Genomic DNA, 21,213 nt, shown 5'->3' with positions numbered 1-21,213 from the left:
TTAGACGTTTCAACCACTTTTTTTTGGCAGAAATGTTATTTTTAAAAATCACCTTATGTAGAGACACAATAAAACAATAACAGTCTTATGGAGGTGATCAGTTCATCAAAGACCAAGGCAGACAAATTTGTGTTTTCAAATCAGATATTTCTCAAAAACTTGTGGGGTCCCTTGTACTCAGTTAATAATCCAAAATCAGAAGTATTACTTATTTTTGCTATTTATATATTAAACCAACTTTGTTTGTTTTTGCTTATGTCATAAACTGGAAATTAATGAACAGCCACAGGCCGAATGAGACTGTGATCCTTGATCTGATATGTGTGACCAGGAAGTTGCTGACTTCTTTGTGTGATGCGCTTGATACACTTGTATAAAATACACTGAGGTGATGGTGTTACCTGATTTACTATAATGAATATTACCTTGGTCATCAATGGAAGTGATATAAACTTTTAGAAGAAACAGGAAATATACTTTTGCCATGGATACAGTGAGTTGCACTGTCAGCTGCAACTTGAGCTGTGTTTTGCATTTGTTTGCATTTTGAAAAATCAAGTTCCCTAAATGAACTATTTACACTTTCTTTTTGTTTTAGTCTATATGTTTCCAGTTTTGTATCAGGATCTCAAAATTACAAAATTGTGATGCACACCATCATTCATGATCCTGATTATGAGAGTTTTGTCATACTTACATCATATTGTACTATTATATGTACAGTGCCGTAAAAAAGGTTTTGCCCCCTTCTCAAATCTTTTTTTTGTGCATATTTTCTCCACTTTAATGTTAAAGATCATCAAACAAATGTAAATATCAGATAAAGATAATTCAAGTAAACCCAAAATACAATTTTTAAATGATGATTTTATTAAGGAAAAAAATTGCTCAAAGCTACCTGGCCCTATGTGAATAAGCAATTTCCCCCTAAACCTAATAACTGGTTGGGCCACCCTCAGCAGCAAGAACTGAAACCAAGCATTTTCTATAACTGGCAATGAGTCTTTCTCATCCCTGTGGAGATATTTTGGCCCACTCTTCTTTGTAGAATTGTTTTAATTCAGCAAAACTGGAGGGTTTTCAAGGATGAACAGCCTTTTTAAGGTCATGCCACAGCATATCAATCGGATTCGGACACTAGGCCACTCTAAAACCTTCGTTTTGTTTTTTTAAGCCATTCAGAAGTCAACTTGCTGGTGAGTTTTGGATCATTGTCCTGCTGCATACACCAAGTGAGCTCCAGCCTGAGGTCAAGAGCTGATGACTGAACATTCTTCTTCAGGATTTTCTTGTAGAGATGTAATGAGACACACACCTTCCAAAGAATTAAACTTTCTTCTCGTCAGTCCTTAAAATATTCTCTTAAAAGTCTTGTGGCTCATTCAGATGTTTGTTTGCAAAAATAAGATGAGCCTTTATGTTCTTTTTGGTCCGCAGTGGTTTTCACTTTGGAACTCTGCCATGCATGCCATTTTCGCCCAGTCTCTTCCTTATTGTTGAGTTATGAACACTGACCTTAACTGAGGCAAGGGAGACCTGCAGTTCTTTAGATGCTGTCCTGGGTTCCTTTGTGACCTCCTGGATGAGTCGTCACTGTGCTCTTGGGGTAATTTTGGTTGGCCAGCCATTCCTGGGAAAGTTCACCACTGTTCCATGTTTTCTCCATTTTTAGAAAATGTCTCTCACCATGGTTCGCTTTAATCCTAAAGCTTTGCAAATGGCTTTGTAACCCTTTCCAGACTGATAGATGTCAATTACTTTATTTCTCATCTGTTCTTGAATTTGTTTGGATCGCAACATTTTGTTGCAACTTTTTGAGATCTTCTGGCCAACTTCATTTTGTCAGACAGGTTATGTTTTAAGTGATTTCTTGATTAAACTGGTCTTGAGGTAATCAGGCTTGAGTGTGGTCAGTTAAAATTGAACTTGCTTTCCAAAAAACTGTGATTAGCCACAGTTAATTCATGATTTAACAAGGGGGCAATTACTTTTTCATGTAGGGCCAGGTAGGTTTGGATAGGTTTTTTCCCTTAAAACATTAAGTGATCATTTAAAAACTGCATTTTTGTTTACGGGCTGCACAGTGGCGTGGTGGCTAGCATCTTTGCCTTGCAGATAGAAGATCCCTGGTTCGCATCCTGGCTTTCCCGGGATCTTTCTGCATGGAGTTTGCATGTTCTCCCTGTGCATGCGTGGGTTTTCTCTGGGTACTCCGTCTTCCTCCCACAGTCCAAAAATATGCTAAGGTTAATTGAATATTCTAAATTGCCCATCGGTGTGAATGTGAGTGTGATTGTTTGTCTGTATATGTAGCCCTGTGACAGACTGGTGACCTGTCCAGGGTGTACCCTGCCTTCGCCCCAAGTCAGCTGGGATAGACTCCAGCCCCTCCGCAACTCTAATGAGGATTAAGCGGTGTATAGATAATGGATGGATGGATGGATTTTTGTTCGCTTTGGTTATCTTTGTCTAATAGTTAAATTTGTTTGATGATCTTCAACGTTTGAGTGGGGGAAATTTGCAAAAAAATAAAAATGAATTCAAGAAATGGGCAAATACTTTTTCACAGCACTATATATTGTGGCACGTTTCAAAATTTCCCTGAAAATCCTCTAGTACGACCATCACCCCAACTAAGGTAATTTTTTAAATGGCATTTATCCGGCTAGATACAAAGGACAATAATACAACACCCCAAAATACAGTCTCTCCTTCAGTTTTACAGCATTGTACAAGTCTAGAAATCTGCTGTCAGACAAAGTCTTGTGCTGATTGTAGAACATTGCCTTCTTTTCACTCACTTTAAAGCACAAACAGTGCAAACAGCTGTAGCATCACACAGCAACAAGAGCCAGGAGCTGTGTGCTATTACGGTGGTGACACAGCAGCAGTAACTTCATTAAATATTCACATCTTCTGAGGTGTCATTGTGGTTTAATGTTCCCTTATTCACCAAAATGTTTTTCTAAAAGCAAATATCTGAAATGCGGTACAGATTCACAGTTTTTACAGTGTAATCTTTGGGAACAAAGCAGTGGTGCTCAGTATAAATCCATTTCCAATGGATCCTATCCAGCATTTCAAATGCAGTTCCACTGGAGAATCACAATATGTTTTTCTGGCCTAACAAGTGTATTATTATATTATTATATAATATTATAGTTTTCAGTGTTGCTGCTTCATTACATGTAATTGTTTGCATAAGTGCTGCAGATATGAAGGTATCCAATCACTTACCTAAATTTTAAAAAAGGCAAACATAAAATGTATCCTAATGGTCCAAATGTTTACTGTACATGCCACAGTGTGTTTGGTTATGAGACTGTATTTTGGGGTGTTGTATTATTGTCCTTTGTATCTGGCCATATAAATGCCATTTAAAAAATTACCTTATGAAAATTCAACTGCACCATATCTTTCTCAAAGCAGAGCTGTTGTTACTCTGAACAATCTACATGTACAGAACACAACGTGTAGTTTTCACTGGAGGTTTATATTGGAATAAAGGCCATACTTCTAAGCTTCCAAGGGCTCCAACCACTCACAAAGCCCAATCTAACTCCTGGCCCTGATTTACTCACTGCTAGTTAATCAAGTAAATACACATAGAACTTAGTAAATTCATGGTCAACAAATCAGACAGATAAAATATATAAATTAAATCTCATCCTTTGCTCATTTTCTCATTTCCTCTTTTTGAGTTAGTAATGAAATCAGAAGTTAAAAAAAAGCAAAAAAAAAACAAGCAGTTACTTTTTTTCTCTTGGTCTAGCACCTTCAAAAAAGCAAAAACAGTTTCCTTGAGTGTGTATAAAAAAATCACTGGAGATCAAAACTTTATATTCTTTTCTATGCCAAAATTCAAATCCGAATTAAATGTTCAGGTTTTTAAGATGGCTATTGAGAGGAGGGTTTAAGGCAAGACAAAATTAAAAAGGTGATTTAAAGCTTTTCTGTGTGTATGTGTTTGTGATCATAACTCTCATAATCAGAACTCATTTTCTATGTGTGTATGTTTGTGTGTAGAGTCTTGGAGGCCTTCCCACATGATGACATGAATGAACCCTTTGACCTGAATGACTCGGCACTGTTGGAGGTCTGGAGCACTCCACCAGAGTTGCTGGGTATGAAATAGATCTGCAGGACACACTTTGTGGTGTCCTGATCAGTCGTAGCCGCAGTTCTTCTATTGGTGCTGCTACTGCTGCAGCTCAGATCTGATACTTAAACTTCTTCTGATGAGTTTTTGTGGAGATTTTCAACCGTGCCAGATTCTAGAGATTTTTCTTTCTGTCCAGACAGTTTGCAGCAGTCACAGACTGAAAGGAAATGGGTTATACATTTTAATTGTTAGGCATTTGAATTATAACTTATATGTTTGCTTGACTCTTTATCTAGCACCATCATCAAGTAACAATTTGAAGTGGTTCAACCAAATGCCTACACAACAAAACAAGTATTCCAATCAGCCTGTGCTGCACTTTGTCATTATCAAAGCTATCAGGCTAGCACATTGAACTGAAATGGTAAGCATGATAAACTGTTATGTTAACTGCATATTAGCATACTGTTGTTAGAAATTAGCCCCAAGCTTTACTGTGCCAAAGTACAGCCTCACAAGGCTGTGTGTTTTTTCCAAAAAACCTCAGGGTCTGCTGAATAACAAGGAAATTTACATTCAGTATTTTTATTTTGTGACCTAACTACAAAGATAGAATGATATGAGTTGTGACCATTGACCATACTTTGATGAAATCAAAAAACTTATTTTGCGATGGATTTTTTGATGGATGGATGGATGGATGGATGGATGGATGGATGGATGGATGGATGGATGGATGGATGGATGGATGCTGCAAGGAGCTGCTTCCATTAGCTGGGTCTTCAAAAAGCCCACGCGTCACTGAGGATGCAATAGAAGTCCAAACTTTAAATGTGACCTGAACGTTTCCACACAGATATACAAACAGCTTGAAAAGACCTCTTCAAAATCTTTGTAAGCAGACCCACAGGCCTGATTGCTGTTGTGTAACAAATGCCTTGTTGAACAAAAATACTTATGGCAGTTTTATTGCACAAGAAGCATGGATGTTGTTTTTCTTTGTCAACATCAATTTCTCCAACATATTGCCATTTATACACTACTTCCTTCAGTTTAAACATAACCATGGTCAAGCGTGCTTATTTTAAGCCTGTGTTACTTATTGGTTTTTGATTTGCCTGCTCTAATATCAGCTTCAGTCCTTCATGGTGTCTTTGTTTGTGTTTTAGATGGTAAAGCAGTAAAGTCCAGCACAGGTATGAAACACAGCAGTGCAGCAGCTCAATAGACGTGGTGGAAGGTTGAACAGTCCATATGTGTAAAATGAAACAAAAGCATCCCCTGGAAGCTTTTGAAGTACAGATAATTACTCATATCTTCTAGTCTTTACCGGTGTTAGATACTATGTTTTAATGTTAATCAAAGTTGTAAATGTTCTGTTTCGTTTCTCGTCAATAGTGCTATTCCATTTTTTTTTTCAAGATCAACATTTTTCTTCTGTGCTTCTTTGTGATCAGAGAGGGGCGACAGTCCTGACATGCCACTGATGACACTGTCTGAGCTGAAGCAGTGTGAACTGAGTCGAGTTCACCATGTCAGAGCCCAGCTGAGGTCCTATGAACCACGCAGACTCCACCAGGCTCTGAAACTCTACTGCAGCAAGTGCACATCAATGTAGGCACACACACCTGGTGGTAACAATCTTTATTTCGATCTTTATTTCGATCTTTATTTAGGTAACTTATCAGTATAAGGCCATGGATACGGCACATTAGGATCAGCCTGACATATCTGAAGGTAGATAAGATAAACTTTATTGATCCCACAGTGGGGAAAGTCCACCGTTACAGCCGCTCCAGAAGAAAAAGTATAAAGGAAGTACAAAAATAAATGAGAAAAAACACAGTGCAAAAATTGCAGAGAACATTATATACAGCATTTTTTGTTTATATATATATATATATATATATATATATATATATATATATATATATATATATATATATATATATATATATATATATATATATAAATATATATATATATATATATATATATATATATATATATATATATAAAAGACTATATACAGAGCCCTCCTCTCTCCCCCCACCTCAATGGAGTCCAGGGGGCAGCCACAGACTGAGCTGGCTCTTTTTTAGGCATGAATTGTGATTTGATTTCAGCAGGTGTAAATAATTGTAATGAAGAAGTTTGGTTTGTAACATATTCAGATTATTATTATTATAATGAACTAAAATATCTAATTTCAGGCAGGAAATCCCAGATGAAGAGCTGGTGGCAGGAATCTTCTCTGAGGCATCCAGTGACTATGAACCCTGTAATGCCCCACCATGGGCGTTACTGTCCGCTTTCCTCACAGACTCCCCAGTGTCCCCAGATCGAGCTCTGACACTTCTTCTGCCCAGACAGCTCATGTCTGATGTCAAAACCAAGGGGCTCATCTTCCTCATGGGTAACAGTCTGAACCAGTGTGTCCACAGGGGTATTTTTCGAAAAGGGTTAGGGTTAAAACGGGACCTTTAGGCATGGGCAGTGTCATGATATGTGATTGACAGGTGATCTTTAACAGAAAACCGTTACAGGCTACTCCTTATACAACCGTGCAAATTCTGGCTATACCCGATTGGATGAATATTTCACTTTATCCTATCTACTCCTGCATTTTAAACCAGACCAACATGGCAGCTTCTTTCTACACTTTCTGTTACATTACAAACAACAACAGCAGTTCACCAAAATGTGTTTCAGAAAACATTTCAGGTGAGAAATAAGCCTTGCAACTACTGAAGCTGTCTTTGTTTAAGGTAGTTTCTAAAAGCATCTAGCTTTGGCTGCCTTGTTTGCATAAAGTGGCCAAGACCTGATCTTTATGCAAATGAGAAGTGGACATAGCCGGGTTTGTCCTCTTGAAATACACTGCAATGCCACCAGAATGCATTGCACAGATCCTGCAGAGATGTACCTTTTTTCCATTATAAATATTTAAAAATGTTTTTCTCTCCACAAATCTTAAATCAAAAACAAAATTCAGAAGCGTATTTAAGGGAAACTGATGAGAATAGTCGACAAAGAAGACTCTTTCTCATGCCATTAAAACCACAAAAACAGACAATAACGTTTTCATCCTAAAATCACAGATCTTGGTGTCTTGCAGGTACAACTCTGGAGGAAACGTATCGACTAGCAGCCAGCTACCAGAACATCGTCCCAGTGAGGTCATCAGGACGTGAGATTACTCTGCTTGACCTGTCAGCACCTTTTCTGTTCAGAGGGAGGAAGAGACACTATGGGTCAGTGATAAGCCTCACACAGTATTAGAGTAGAGTTACTGTTTTATTAAGAAATGTGTTATTGAATGCTTTGGTATCCAAAGGCACTGTATCGTAAGCAGGACATTTTGCAGTGTAAAAATGAATTCATCAGTTCTCTTTGGTACGGAACTTATGCAGTGGAAATACTGTCTCTGAATGACAGACATATTCCAATAAACAAACACATCAGGACTACTCACATGAAGCAGATACCTTTCTTATCTTTATCTATGAATGGCCCATGTGAAGGCCTGGGATATATTAGATCTTAAGTTAGTCCTTGAAGTTACCATCTTGGATGAGCGTCTCGGACAAGGATCCAATTATAATTAACAGACAACGGAAGCAGAACATTTCAGAAAGGCCTGTATGGTGTTGTTGGTCAACAGTGGTGAGTCCTTGCTGACACTGGTACAAAGAGGGCCAAGCCAGCCATTGTACATATTATTATTATTATTATTATTATTATTATTATTATTATTATTATTATTATTATTATTATTATTATTATTATTATTATTATTACTGTAATACATATGTTTGTTGCTACTAAATAAAGGATTATCTTATCTTGCCTCAACAAAGAATCTGTGGCATAATGTCACCAAAAATTCTAACAATGGTAATGGAAAGGATGTATCACAATGCACAGTGCATCACCCTGCAACATGTAAGGCTACATAAAGGGACATGTAGATTTGACACTTACCAAAACATTGCTTCCAACAGATTTTCAAGACAATAGTCCTCCATGATTGCAGTGGCCTCTTTTAGTAGGATAATGCATCCTGCACTTTCCTGATCAGCTGACATGCACACTACCTTTCAAACTTTGCACACACCTTCTCATTTAATGGTTTTTCTTTATTTTCTTTTTTTTGTCTATTTTTGTTTATTTACATTGTAGATTCTCCCTGAAGGCATCGAAGCTATAAATGTGTACATATGGAATTATCTAGTAAACAAAAAAAAATGTGAAATAAGTCAAAACAAAAATGCTTTATATTTTAGATTCTTTAAAATAGCCACCCTTTGTTTTGACTACTGCTTTGCAAACCCTTGGCATTCTCTCGATGAGCTTCATGAGGTAGTCACCTGAAATGGTTTTCACTTCACAGTTGTGCCTTTTCAAGGTTAATTTGTGGAATTTCTTGCCTGGGGCTGGGACCATCAGTTGTGTTGTGCAGAAGTCAAGTTGGTACACAGTTGACAGCCCTATTGACAGCTGTTAGAATCCATATTATGGCAAGAACCAATCAGCTAAGTAAAGAGAAATGACAGTTCATCATTACTTTAAGAACTGAAGGTCAGTCAGTCCAGAAAATTGCAAAAGCTTTGACTGTATCCCCAATCCAGTCGCAAAAACCATCAACCACTACTACTACTGAGTTAAATGAATCCAACAGTTGTAAAGAAGTTAGTTCAAAGAGCCCAACACTGGCAGATGCAGTACTCGTGTTCAGGAAGCAAGTGGCCCCCAGCCTCAGCTCTACATTCTGCACCAGCCAAATGGCCTCTGCTTCCTCGCTCGGCCTGATTGGAGCTGTGAGGTTGCGGGAGTCGTGTCGGACCTTAAACGAAACAGTGACGTCCGCGTCCTCTTCTTTCTGAGGGATCACTTTGATGAAGAAACCAATCTTATTGGATTGGGGGGCGGCTTGGCTAAGTGGGTAGAGTGGCCGTCTTGTAACCGCAGGGTTACTGGTTCGATGGTTTCATGTCGAGGTGTCCCTGAGCAAGACACTGAACCCTTAACTGCTCCTGATGGGTTGTGGTTAGGGCCTTGCATGGCAGCTTCCGCCATCAGTGTGTGAATGGGTGAATGTGATGTATAATGTAAAGTGCTTTCGGTATCGTTTCCGGTATAGTAAAGCGCTATATAAATACAGACCATTTACCATTTTACCATGTACGACCAAACTGGCTCACATGAGGACCGCCCCAGGAAAGGACGGCCAAGATTCACCTCTGCTGCTGAGGATAAGTTCATCCCAGTCACCAGCCTCTGAAATAGCAAGTTAACAGCACCTCAGATTAGAGCCCAGATAAATGCCACACAGAGTTATAGTAGCAGTCACATCTCTACATCAACTGTTCAGAGGAGACTGTGCCAATCAGGCCTGTATGGTCAAATAGCTGCTAAGAAACCACTACTAAGGAAAAGCAACAAGCAGAAGAGATTTGTTTGGGCCAAGAAACACAAGGAATGGACAGTAGACCAGTGGAAATCTGTGCTTTGATCTGATGATTCCAAATTTGAAATCTTTGATCCACCCACCACATCTTTGCAGAAAAGGTGAATGGATGGTCTCTAGACGCATGGTTCCTACCATGAAACATGGAAGAGGAGGTGTGATGGTGTGGGGTTGCTTTGCTGGTGACACTGTTGGGGATTTATTCAAAACTAAAGGCACACTGAACCAGCACGGCTCTACCAGAGCATCCTGCAGCGACATGCCATCCTATCCAGTTTGCGTTTAGTTAGACCATCATTTATTTTTCAACAGGACAATGACCCCAAACACACCTCCAGGCTGTGTAAGGGCTATTTTACCAAGAAGGAGAGTGATGGAGTGCTGCGTCCGATGACCTGGCCTCCACAGTCACTTCAATCGAGATGGTTTGGGATGAGATGTATCGCAAAATGAAGGCAAAAAGACCAACAAGTGCTCAGCATCCCTGGGAATTCCTTCAAGACTGCTGGAAAACCATTTCTAGTGACTACCTCGTGATGGTCATCGAGAGAATGTGAAGTGTGCAAAGCAGTAATCAAAGTAAAGAGTGGCTATTTTGAAGAATGTAAAATATAAAACATGTTTTGACTTATTTCACACGTTGTTGCTTACTACATAATTCCATATGTGTTCATTCATAATTGTTATGCCTTCAGTGAGAATCTACAATGTAAATAGTCATGAAAATAAAGAAACGTTGCAAAATTTTGACTGGTTGTGTACACTGATAGAGATCAGTAAGAAGACAATATTGAGCGGATGATTTCGCAGTTGGGCTTATGTATCGTGTAGCATTGTGTAGCAGCTCTGATTGTGAAAGGCAACTTTTCTTTTAAACACTGTGCTCCGTAACACAATGTGTTACTGTTCAAAAGTCCACAGAGGCCCCAAATGCCAGACACACAATCTGCGACAAGACCAGCAATGGCAACTCCTGCACTGTGTGTGTGTGTGTGTGTGTGTGTGTGTGTGTGTGTCTGTGTCTGTGTCTGTGTGTGTTGTAGGTGTAAGCAGTGCTCTGAGACTGTACTGAGGGACCCAAGTGCTGAGGGAGTCAAGGTGATCGATGAGAAGGTCGTTGCAGAAGGTGAGGCAGAGTTTGCTTGATTTACTGGACTAGCAGAGGAAACTGTGGAGGTGGAGAAAAGACAGAAAACAGCTCACACTAAATTGTCAGTATTTTCTGCTTGTTGTGTTGCTACATATGGCCAAACAGTTACATTTTTGCATCTTCAATACATATATATATATATATATATATATATATATATATATATATATATATATATATACTAGGGCTATGACCTTAATGCGTTAATTCCGATTAATTAATTACAGCGCAAATAACGCGTTAAAAATAATAACGCGATTAATTGCGCCCTCCTCAGTTCCCTCATTTCTGGCACACCGGTAACTCTGATGAACACTCCAGCCCAATAGGTGGCGGTAATGAACCTAAAGTCTGTTTGTAGCCATGAAGAAGAAGCACAGGAAGTACTGAGTGAAGTCAGGCACTGGTGAACAGTGAAGGAAGACGAGATTGAACAGAAAGTTTCATTTTAAAATTCTTCCTGATGGCAGCTTGGATAAAAGCCTGGTTGTGTGCAAATTGTACAACAAAGAGTTTTCTGATCACTGCAGCACTTCAAGCCGACGGTATGACCTCAATGTAAAACATGTTGCTGTTAGCACCAGAGCTAACGTTAGCTACGAGTCATGCTAACGACTAACAGTATAGCCATCCCATAATAGACCACTTTTCTAGACAGTGCTTGAGTTTACAGAAAGTCTCAAAATGTTGAATAAAATCGCTATAATTGCACTTAGATTTGCAGTAATCTGTGAATGTAGCAGACAGATGAAAAATGCAGATAAATAGAAATGAAACATTTTTGTGGTTTAAGTTTTTACTCTGTCAAGGCTCTGCCTCCTTGGAGGAGGAATAACCTAACAAAAATATCTCTTTTAATAACTTAATTATAAACTTTTCGTTTATAAAAAAAATACATAAATAGAAATTGATATTCCTATAAAAAGAACCATCAAAATTACACCATTTATCAAACCCAGCAAAGATGGAAACAGAATGAATCTCTGGATTTTCAACTTTCTGAAGCCCCTTGAACTACTTGTGCTTATTTTATGTGCCACAAACAACAAAATTCAGACTTTGTTATCAAATCACTTTTTTCTGTATGTCCCATTTTCCTTTTTTTTGAATAAATTTTAAATTATAAACATGTATATGTATATTCATTGATTCAACTGTCAACCACAATTTTATTTGAATTAAAAAACATCCCTTATTGTGTCAAATATTGCTATTTGTCAAAACTGCAATTAATTTTGATTAATTAATTACAAAGCCTGTAATTAATTAGATTAATTTTTTTAATCGCATCCCACCACTAATATATATGTATATGTATATATATATATATATATATATATATATATATATATATATATATATATACACATACATATGTATATATATATATATATATATATATATATATATATATATATATATATATGCTATGTTGCAAAAAGTATTCGCTCACCCATCCAAATAATCAGAATCAGGTGTTCCAATCACTTTCATGGCCACAGGTGTATAAAATCAAGCACCTAGGCATGCAGACTGCTTTTACAAACATTTGTGAAAGAATGTGTCGCTCTCAGGAGCTCAGTGAATCCCAGCGTGGAAGTGTGATAGGATGCCACCTGTGCAACAAATCCAGTCGTGACATTTCCTCGCTCCTAAGTATTTCACAGTCAACTGTCAGCTGTATTATAAGAAAGTGGAAGTGTGTGGGAATGACAGCAACTCAGCCATGAAGTGGTAGACCACGTAAACTGACGGAGCGAGGTCAGCGGATGCTGAGGCGCTTAGTGCCAAGAGGTCGCCAACTTTCTGCAGAGTCAATGGCTACAGACCTTCAAACTTCATGTGGCCTTCAGATTAACTCAAGAACAGTGCTTCAGCAGAGAGCTTCATGGAATGGGTTTCCATGGCCAAGCAGCTGCCTCCAAGCCATACATCACCAAGTGCAATGCAAAGCGTCGGATGCAGTGGTGTAAAGCACGCCGCCACTGGACTCTAGAGCTGTGGAGACGCCTTCTCTGGAGTGACCAATCGCGCTTCTCCATCTGGCAATCTGATGGACGAGTCTGGGTTTGGCGGTTGCCAGGAGAACGATACTTGTTGGACTGCAATGTGCCAAGTGTAAAGTTTGGTGGAGGGGGGATTATGGTGTGGGGTTGTTTTTCAGGAGCTGGGCTTGGCCCCTTAGTTCCAGTGAAAGGAACTCTGAATGCTTCAGCATACCAAGACATTTTGGACAATTCCATGCTCCCAACTTTGTGGGAACAGTTTGGAGCTGGCCCCTTCCTCTTCCAACATGACTGTGCACCAGTGCACAAAGCAAGGTCCATAAAGACATGGATGACAGAGTCTGGTGTGGATGAACTTGACTGGCCTGCACAGAGTCCTGACCTCAACCCGATAGAACACCTTTGGAATGAATTAGAGCGGAGACGAGAGCCAGGCCTTCTTGTCCAACATCAGTGTGTGATCTCCCAAATGTGCTTCTGGAAGAATGGTCAAAAATTCCCATAAACACACTCCTAAACCTTGTGGACAGCCTTCCCAGAAGAGCTGAAGCTGTTACAGCTGCAAAGGGTGGACCGACGTCATATTGAACCCTATGGATTAGGAATGGAATGTCACCTACGTTCATATGCGACTCAAGGCAGGTGAGCGAATACTTTTGGCAATATAGTATATATATATATATATATATATATATATATATATATATATATATGTATATATATATATATATATATATATATATATATATATATATATATATATAGAGAGAGAGAGAGAGAGAGAGAGAGATATAGATATATATATAGATATATATAGATACATACATACATAGATACATAGATAGATGAGCCACAATATTAAGACCATATGCCTAATATTGTGTAGGTCGCTCTTGTGATGTCAGAATAGCTCTTAATGATGGGGCTATACACATGGGACTCCTGAGGGTGCCCTGTGGTGTTGGAATGTTGGCACGAGTACTTGGGTGCTGAGGGTTGTGGGCTGCAGCCTCTGTGCATCAGACTTGTTCCAGGGAATTGTCCTGCTAGGAAAGGCTGCTGCAGTCTGGGAGTAGTATTGCATTTTTTTTTTCTACTTGGAAGACTCACGGCTTTACTGTTTTCTCTCATTGGGAACTGGATATTTTTCTGTTTGGACTGTACAAAAGTGACATATTGATACTTTACCTTGGTGTCCAGGGAGACTGAGCATTTTGGGAATTCTGACATTTTCCAATAATAAAGCTCCTTTTTAAGTGCAACCTTAGTTTTCTGACATCATAGTTGGTTAGGTTCTGGAATTTGAAAACACCAATAAACTGGTCACATTATTTTGACAACGAAATAGTATTTCTCAACTGTTCTTGGTGTGTTGTTCTGTTTTAGTTTTTGTCTTTTAATCTTCTGCCTTCCTCCTAACTACAGTTTCTGAAATGCTCTGGCTGATATCAGGTCTGTTTAAGCTGCAATTTTCCTCTGAAATAAATCATATGTTCGTGTCTCTGACCTTCGGGTCTGCAGTTCTCGGCGTTCAGCTGCTGCAGTGCGTCCTGCTGATGAAGCTGGAGCTGCAGGATGCTACTGACACCCTGGAAGTCTTCCTGTGGACACACGCTGTGAGTTTTAGATCACATATAATGCTCCCAATCATTCCAGATAAGATGAGATTTGCTCACATGAAGAATTACCCATTTCCCAATTCCATCCATCCATCCTTTTTCTATACAACACTTGATCCTATGTATGGTTGCGATGGGCTGGAGCCTATCCCAGGTGACTTTGGACAAAGGTAGGGTTCATCCTGGACAGGTTCTATTTCATCATTGTGGGATCACAGGTCTGACCCCCATCAAAACATGGAAAATTTAGAAACGCTTTAGAACAAATGAACTTCTTACATGTAAAGTGAAAAATAAATATTTTCAACTTTGGTTAGATTTCCACTGTATTTGTAGGGCAGCCAACAAACTGAAGCAGATTAGTGCAGTGACCATGTGAACTCCACTGTAAATATTTCAGATCTCCTTGAGTTTCCATTAAAGCGACATTCAGATGACACTCAGCTGAATTTGAATCACCAGAGACCTGTTCAGCTAAATCAACATACAGTCATTGTTCACCATATTTGCTGTGTATCCAGTTTCCAGCAGAACATCGTTCACTAAGTAGTATGGCCATCATCAGAACTAAGTGAAAGTGTTAGAAGTCAGATTGTTACTCCGCCAAGGAACGGTGGAGTTATGTGATGATCGGCGTACGTCTGTCTGTCTATCTGTCTGTGTGTCTGTCTGTCTGTTTGTGTGAAACCTTACTGAAAAACGGACTAACGGATTTGGATAAAATTTTCAGGGAAGGTCAGAAATGACACAAGTACCAACTGATTACATTTTGGCAGTGATGCGGCTTATAGTCTGGATCCACGGCTTTGCTATGGATTTCCCATTGCCAGACATAGCTGCCGGCACGGCATCGCTGTAACCATGACATGAACACTATGTCAGTTACCTGCTGACGATCACATGATTGCGAGCCTACTACAAAATGACCATGATTTATCAGTTGGAAATCATACAAGGAATAAATGATTAAACTGTGAGGTGTTTCTGAGTCCCATCAATTCCTGCCACCTGCTACATATTTAGGTCACCCAATGTAGCAAACACCAGCCAGACACGTTAAATTCAGCTGTCAGCCTTATTTTTGAACACAAATTCACCTTTCTGTCCTTCACTCATTTCTTCACCATAAGAGCTTGTCTCCATTCCAGCTAGTTGCTTATAAATTTAGACACATCCTTTGCTAAACAGCAACAGCGTGGAACCGTTTTCTTTCATCTTTATGTTAATTTTCAGACTTTTTGGCAGCATCTTCGTTATGTCAAGAAACCGCTTCTTAGATAAACACTTCCTGTGCCGCTGGAATGGTGACAAAATAAAAGCTAGCGACAATAAAAATACGTCTTCAAAATAAAAGCATGGAGGGAACAGTCATTTTAACACTAGCAAAACAAAAGCTTGCCAAAAGTGATGAATTGATCAACAGACCTTTATAAGAGTAATTTACATGCAACCTGTATTCATACATAACATGCACATGCATAACACATGCCTGTGCTCAGCACAAGGTCATTTTTTTATTAAAGATTTCATCCTTCGGAAATGATACGTCAACTGAGCAGCCTTGGCAGAGTCCTGCACTCTCTGAGCGCTTTTCTAGTCATTCTGAGCAAGGAGGAGCTTTTTCAACATAAAACCATGGCTGGACTGAAGGCTTCTGAGAGGGCAGTGCATGGAGCTCTGTAATACATTGTGGATACTGGAGCAGTTGCATCCAGAGCAGGATCAGACAGACCAGTAATGAGCACAGAAGATCAATACGTCAAGCTTTGTTCACTGAGAGAAAAGACACTCGCTGCCTCTGTTTACAACATCACAGATGCAGAACTTACTAAACAAAGAACACAGGGCTCTAATCAGAAGAAGTTCTGTCCAAAGCAGGTTGTTTAGTTTTGGTCTCAGATAGCTTCTCTAAACCTCTTCTCAGGAAGAAAGAGAGTTCAAAGTGGGGTGGGCTGAGACAAAACAGCATTTAACTGTAGATAATGGTGGGAAAAAACATACAAGTCATGAAATGTTTTGCTGTTTTGACGTTGGACACCTGCAGTGAATCAGCTCCACCCTGACCAAAAAGCAAGCAGTTTTTCATCCTTCAGAGACATACTCCTTCCTCTGCTTTGCATCTTTGAAGAGAAGGATTCATACTGCAGCAGGATAATGAGCCTAAGCACACCTCAAAACTTTGACTTGAAGACCAAAGAAGACCAAGAAAAGCTGACTGTCATGGACTTTCCTCCACAGTCCCATGACCTCAACCTCCACTGAATATTTATGGGGAACTTGAAGACTGACAAAGTCAAACATTCCTGACATGATTAGAAGCTTTATGGAACATTGTTACATTATTGTATCAAATTTTTTTTTGTGTTAAATTCAAAATGATGCAAACAGAAATATCTTCACTAGTGGTTTTAGACGTTTGGACGCTACTATACGTACATTAAGTTTTAGTTTCTGTGTCAGTCTACTACAGTGGCAGGATGTCTTTTATATGTTTGTACATGACTTGATTCTTTTATGTTATTGTCTCTGTATTGGTAATCCAACAAGCTCTGCCTCTGGGCAGCAACAAAGTTATCTAAATTGAAAGAAATAGATCAGCAGGTGAAACAAGAAAAGGAAACATAAAGGACAAAAAGCATGACAAACATGTCCATGAGTGTAAATTGGTGAATTAATCACTTGATTTTCTCTGTTTTCAGGATTCCCTGTTATTCTTTGTCCTGTAGAATAGTAAAATATTATTTTTGGGTGTTTTAGACTGTTGAGTCGACAAAACAGGCTTTTTAAAAGACATCAGTTTAGAACTCTTGAAATTGTAACAGCTATTTTCAATGTTTTCTGACAGTAAAGAGAACAAACAATAAGTTAACTGAGAAAATGCTCCCATCCATAACAAATCATATTTAGCTAAAAGTACAGACACAGGCTTGTCAGTTTCATAGTTTGGCTAATTCACAGAATTAAAATGAATTAGTTCCAGCTGACGTAACGATGAGAAGTCTGGTGACACAGGTAAACCTAATTTTATGGGGACAGTTAGAGTAAGGAAAAAGTGAAGAAGTCTACCAGAACCTTTGTGGACAGGGAACTTAGAATAACGTTGACAAGCTGCACAGTGAGTGCAGACATCAAATAAGCTTCTTAAAGTTAGAATAATAACAGTAAATTGGATATTGATGACTATATATTTTTTAAATGTAAATAATAAACACTGACTCTGATTTTGTTTTCTGTTAACTCGGTTTGCATCTTACATCAGGAGTCGTTCTTCGGTGTATCTGCAGAGGACGCAGCAGCCAATCAAGAGGCTCAGAACAGCATCCGTCAAACCATGGAGTCCCTCTGTCCACCAGGAGGCAGCATGGGTATGTCAGTGAGCCACAAACACCTCAACAAAGCTTTTCAAAGAGCTCTATGCATACAAGAACAAATCAAGAGAGACAAATTCATCAGCTCTGCTAATGGGTGGGCGCCCCTGTAGCTCAACAGCTTGAGCGGGTAACTCATAAACAAGGGCTATAGTCCCGACGCAGCAGTCATGGGTTCAAGTCCGACTCGTGGCAATTTACCGTCTTTACCCCACTGTTCTCCCCACGTTTCTTGTCTCTCTCTCCACTGTGCACTATAATGAAAATAGGCAAAAAGCCCCAAAAAATAACTTTAAAAACATCAGTTTTGCTTGTGGTTATGAGGCAACAGAACAAGAATGACTAAATGGTGGAATGTCTGAAACACAAATGGTCAGTGATGGCAGGTCAAGCCTATCATTAATTTAGTGTTCTGGTTTATTTCCACCTGCTGTATTTCTTATTAATGTAGCTATTGTGCATCTCTATGACTGATGCTAGTTTTGTACTCTCAATTTCTGTCATAGAGATTCAGCAGAACAAGAAGTTGTTCAAAAAAGATACCACAGCAAAAAGTGTGAGCTTCCTACATCAAGTGCAAGATGAGACTTAGATGATATAGGCAGATGGATAACAAGATGTCGTGAATGACACTGTACCTCTAGAAACTGTTGCTGTGGATGATGAGACTGTTAATAACACACTGTCCATGTGTTCATGGATGAGAGGAGTCCCCACTGTGGAACTACACAGTGGGGACTCCTCTCATCCATTCTTGTCTTCTCCCACTATTAGTGTGTTGTCATTTTCTAAATCCCCTTTACTGTGGGAAATAATCATGTTTGATGTGAAGATCTGGATTGTGCAATAAGGCAGCCCTGTTTGGTTCTTTTGGTGAATTATCCATTTTAGTGACGGTGTTTATCTTCCAGCATGCAAATGTTCCATCAAGACAATTCCCCCGTCACAATTTTGAAGGGACAATGCATCCTGGACTTAGTACCACCCAAGATGACTGTCTTTGGTTTAAAGTAATACAAACAAGCCACTCTCCTATTATAGACTGATAATGAGGTGCAGCCTAACCATTCTCCAGCACTGTGTCTGCACTGGAGAATGGTCTAGCTTTCACAGACTAAGCTATAAAATAATGAATCTGCAGCAATCTCTCTAATGTAGTTAACCAAAGATTCATTCCAGGCAGCTAAATTACAAACTTTTATTAGCAAACCTCCCAAAAAAGTCACCTAAGAATCATTCTTTTGGAAAAGTTGAAAGTAGGGAGCTCTCATTTTTTGCTTTGATATATTCCTCATTTCCTTGACTCTCTACAACACAGGTGGACAGTGCAAAGTTAGCATGACCCATAGTGCTATAATAACCACATCAATGGGAAGTACACCAGTTTGGAAAAAAAGCAAGTGAAAATGGTGGACTGTTGACTCTCTTTACTTAGCTGTGTGGTTTTTGCCTTAATATGGGTTTTTATAGTAGTTGAACAGGGCTGATTTCTGTATACAAACGTTACCTCGACACAACACAGATGATGTTCTCAAACACATAAATAAAGCAAGAAATTCTACCAGTTTACATTTGACAAGTTAAAGTAGATGACCTCATTAAGCTCAACATCCAGTTTGAATTCATTTCAATTCAATTTTATTTATATAGCGCCAATTACAGTCAAATTGTCTCGAGACACTTTACAATCAACCCAACTCAAACCCACAAAGTCTGCCAGAAACTTGAGTGTCATGATCAGTGACCAACTAACCTTCAAGGCTCATGTGCCCTCTCTTGCTCGGTCGTGTTGATTTGCCCTGTACAACATCTGGAAGATTAGACCCTTCCTTTCTAAACATGCAGCACAACTCCTGGTCCAGGCTATCATAATATCACACATCGACTACTACAACTCGTTACTGGCAGACCTCCTGCACGCATGGTCAAACCTCTGCAGATGATCCAGAATGCAGCAGCACATCTTGTTTTCAACCACCCAAAAACACCACGTCACCCCGCTCTTCAGATCGCTTCACTTACAGTTGCAGCCACGTAAGATTCTAAACTCAGACACTTGTGTTCAAAATTGGAATAAAAACTGTTCCCTCCTACCTGAACTCTCGCATTCAGGTCTACGCTCCCTCCCGCTCACTACGCTTGGCCAATAAATGGTGCCTCATACAACCACCACAACAGGGCTGGTCTATAGCTAAACTGTTCTCCTCTGTGGTTCCCCGGTGGTGGAATGAGTTACCAAACTCTGTTCGATCTGCAGTCTCTCTCAGTCTTTAAAAAAAACACTAAAAACCCAGCTCTTCACTGAACACCTTTGCACCTGACAGACTTCAAAAAAAAAAAAATCTTATTACGTCTGCACTGCTTGTAGACACCACAGTCCTATTATCACACTTGAACTTGTTTTATGGCTCTTATCCAGGTTGTTCTCTCCTGACTGGTCCTTGCTTGTGTTGTATCTACTCTCAAATGTACATTGCTTTGCGTCTGATAAATTGTAGATTGTAGAAGCAGGTTGACATACAACATGCTATTGTATGGTAGTAAAAAAAAAAAAAGAAAATCCTTCATAGAAGGTTTGTCCAAACTCTGACTGGTACTGTGTTACATTCAACTCATTTATCAGACACATAATTGTGGGTCTTTTGAACACAATACAGGCAAAACCTTTGTTCAAAAGATACCTCCAGTTTTCGGTTTTAGGCGTGTTCTCAGTTTAACCGCTGTGTTTTGTTTTAGTCCTTCACTTCCCAGGCAGTGTAGAACATTTGAAGTTGTTCTCAGGTTTGTAATTTTCGATCATTTGTTCGTCCTCAGACCAACATCCGTGGCTCGACTTGTTTCTGACGGCATACCAAACGAAGGATGATGTGGGGCAGAATCAGACCTGTTATCAGATCTGTCAGACCACCCTCATCAAACCCCCTCCACAGAATCGGACCCCGACCCCTCCTGAACCACCTCCACCTCCATCTCCAGGGTCAGAGATCACCAGTGCAGGATAAAACCAGTTTACACCATTGTGGTGTTCATCATTTTGTTCCTTTCTTCGGCAGTTTCTTATTTGTGTTTATTGTGTAAATGTATATAAAAGTAAGACATGAAACGATCCTGTATAGTTCATAGTGTTAAATGACTCTTTCTAAATAAAAGACCAAACAGTATTGTTTGATAGATTGCTGATATTTTGCAACTGGACCTGCGTATGAGATTAAACACTGAATCCTCTCTGACACAGGATGGCTGTCATTCTTACCATCTACAGCTGATGGGCTACTTATGGGTTTAATGCAGAATCTGATGCATCTAAGCTCACATGGAGTAACTGAGCTCACTTTATTTGGCTTTCGTTAAGTAGGATTTTGTGGTCTTGGCTGTTCAGAGCAGTTTTAGTGCCTTGTCAGCATTCAGTTTACAGATCATCCCCCAGGAATGTGCCTGTTTGAGCTAAATAAAGGTGCTAAGTTAGGAAATCAAACCAACAATATTTTAAAGTTGTTA

General features: G+C 39.3%; 1 protein-coding gene across 4 annotated transcripts in view; it reads left to right on the top strand.

Moving 5' to 3' along the window:
- Positions 1-20,945, top strand: part of pot1 (protection of telomeres 1 homolog) — a 118,658-nt gene extending 97,713 nt beyond the window's left edge. For 3 of the 4 annotated variants that reach the window (XM_023287891.3, XM_055009169.1, XM_035956114.2), the window contains 9 exons: positions 4,027-4,124; positions 5,272-5,298; positions 5,560-5,716; positions 6,316-6,518; positions 7,221-7,356; positions 10,616-10,698; positions 14,250-14,344; positions 17,607-17,712; positions 20,530-20,945. In XM_023287891.3, coding sequence (XP_023143659.2) covers positions 4,027-4,124; positions 5,272-5,298; positions 5,560-5,716; positions 6,316-6,518; positions 7,221-7,356; positions 10,616-10,698; positions 14,250-14,344; positions 17,607-17,712; positions 20,530-20,717 — 1,093 coding nt within the window. In that variant the 3' untranslated portion in view covers positions 20,718-20,945. The remainder of the gene's footprint in view (positions 1-4,026; positions 4,125-5,271; positions 5,299-5,559; positions 5,717-6,315; positions 6,519-7,220; positions 7,357-10,615; positions 10,699-14,249; positions 14,345-17,606; positions 17,713-20,529) is intronic. The other variant, XM_035956113.2, reaches the window with a different exon arrangement.
- The last annotated feature ends 268 nt before the right edge of the window (positions 20,946-21,213 follow it).

Source organism: Amphiprion ocellaris, chromosome 3, assembly GCF_022539595.1.
Source record: "Amphiprion ocellaris isolate individual 3 ecotype Okinawa chromosome 3, ASM2253959v1, whole genome shotgun sequence".
Taxonomy (NCBI): Eukaryota; Metazoa; Chordata; class Actinopteri; family Pomacentridae; genus Amphiprion; species Amphiprion ocellaris.
The sequence above is the reverse complement of the archived record's forward strand: the minus strand, read 5'-3'. Positions and strand labels throughout refer to the sequence as shown.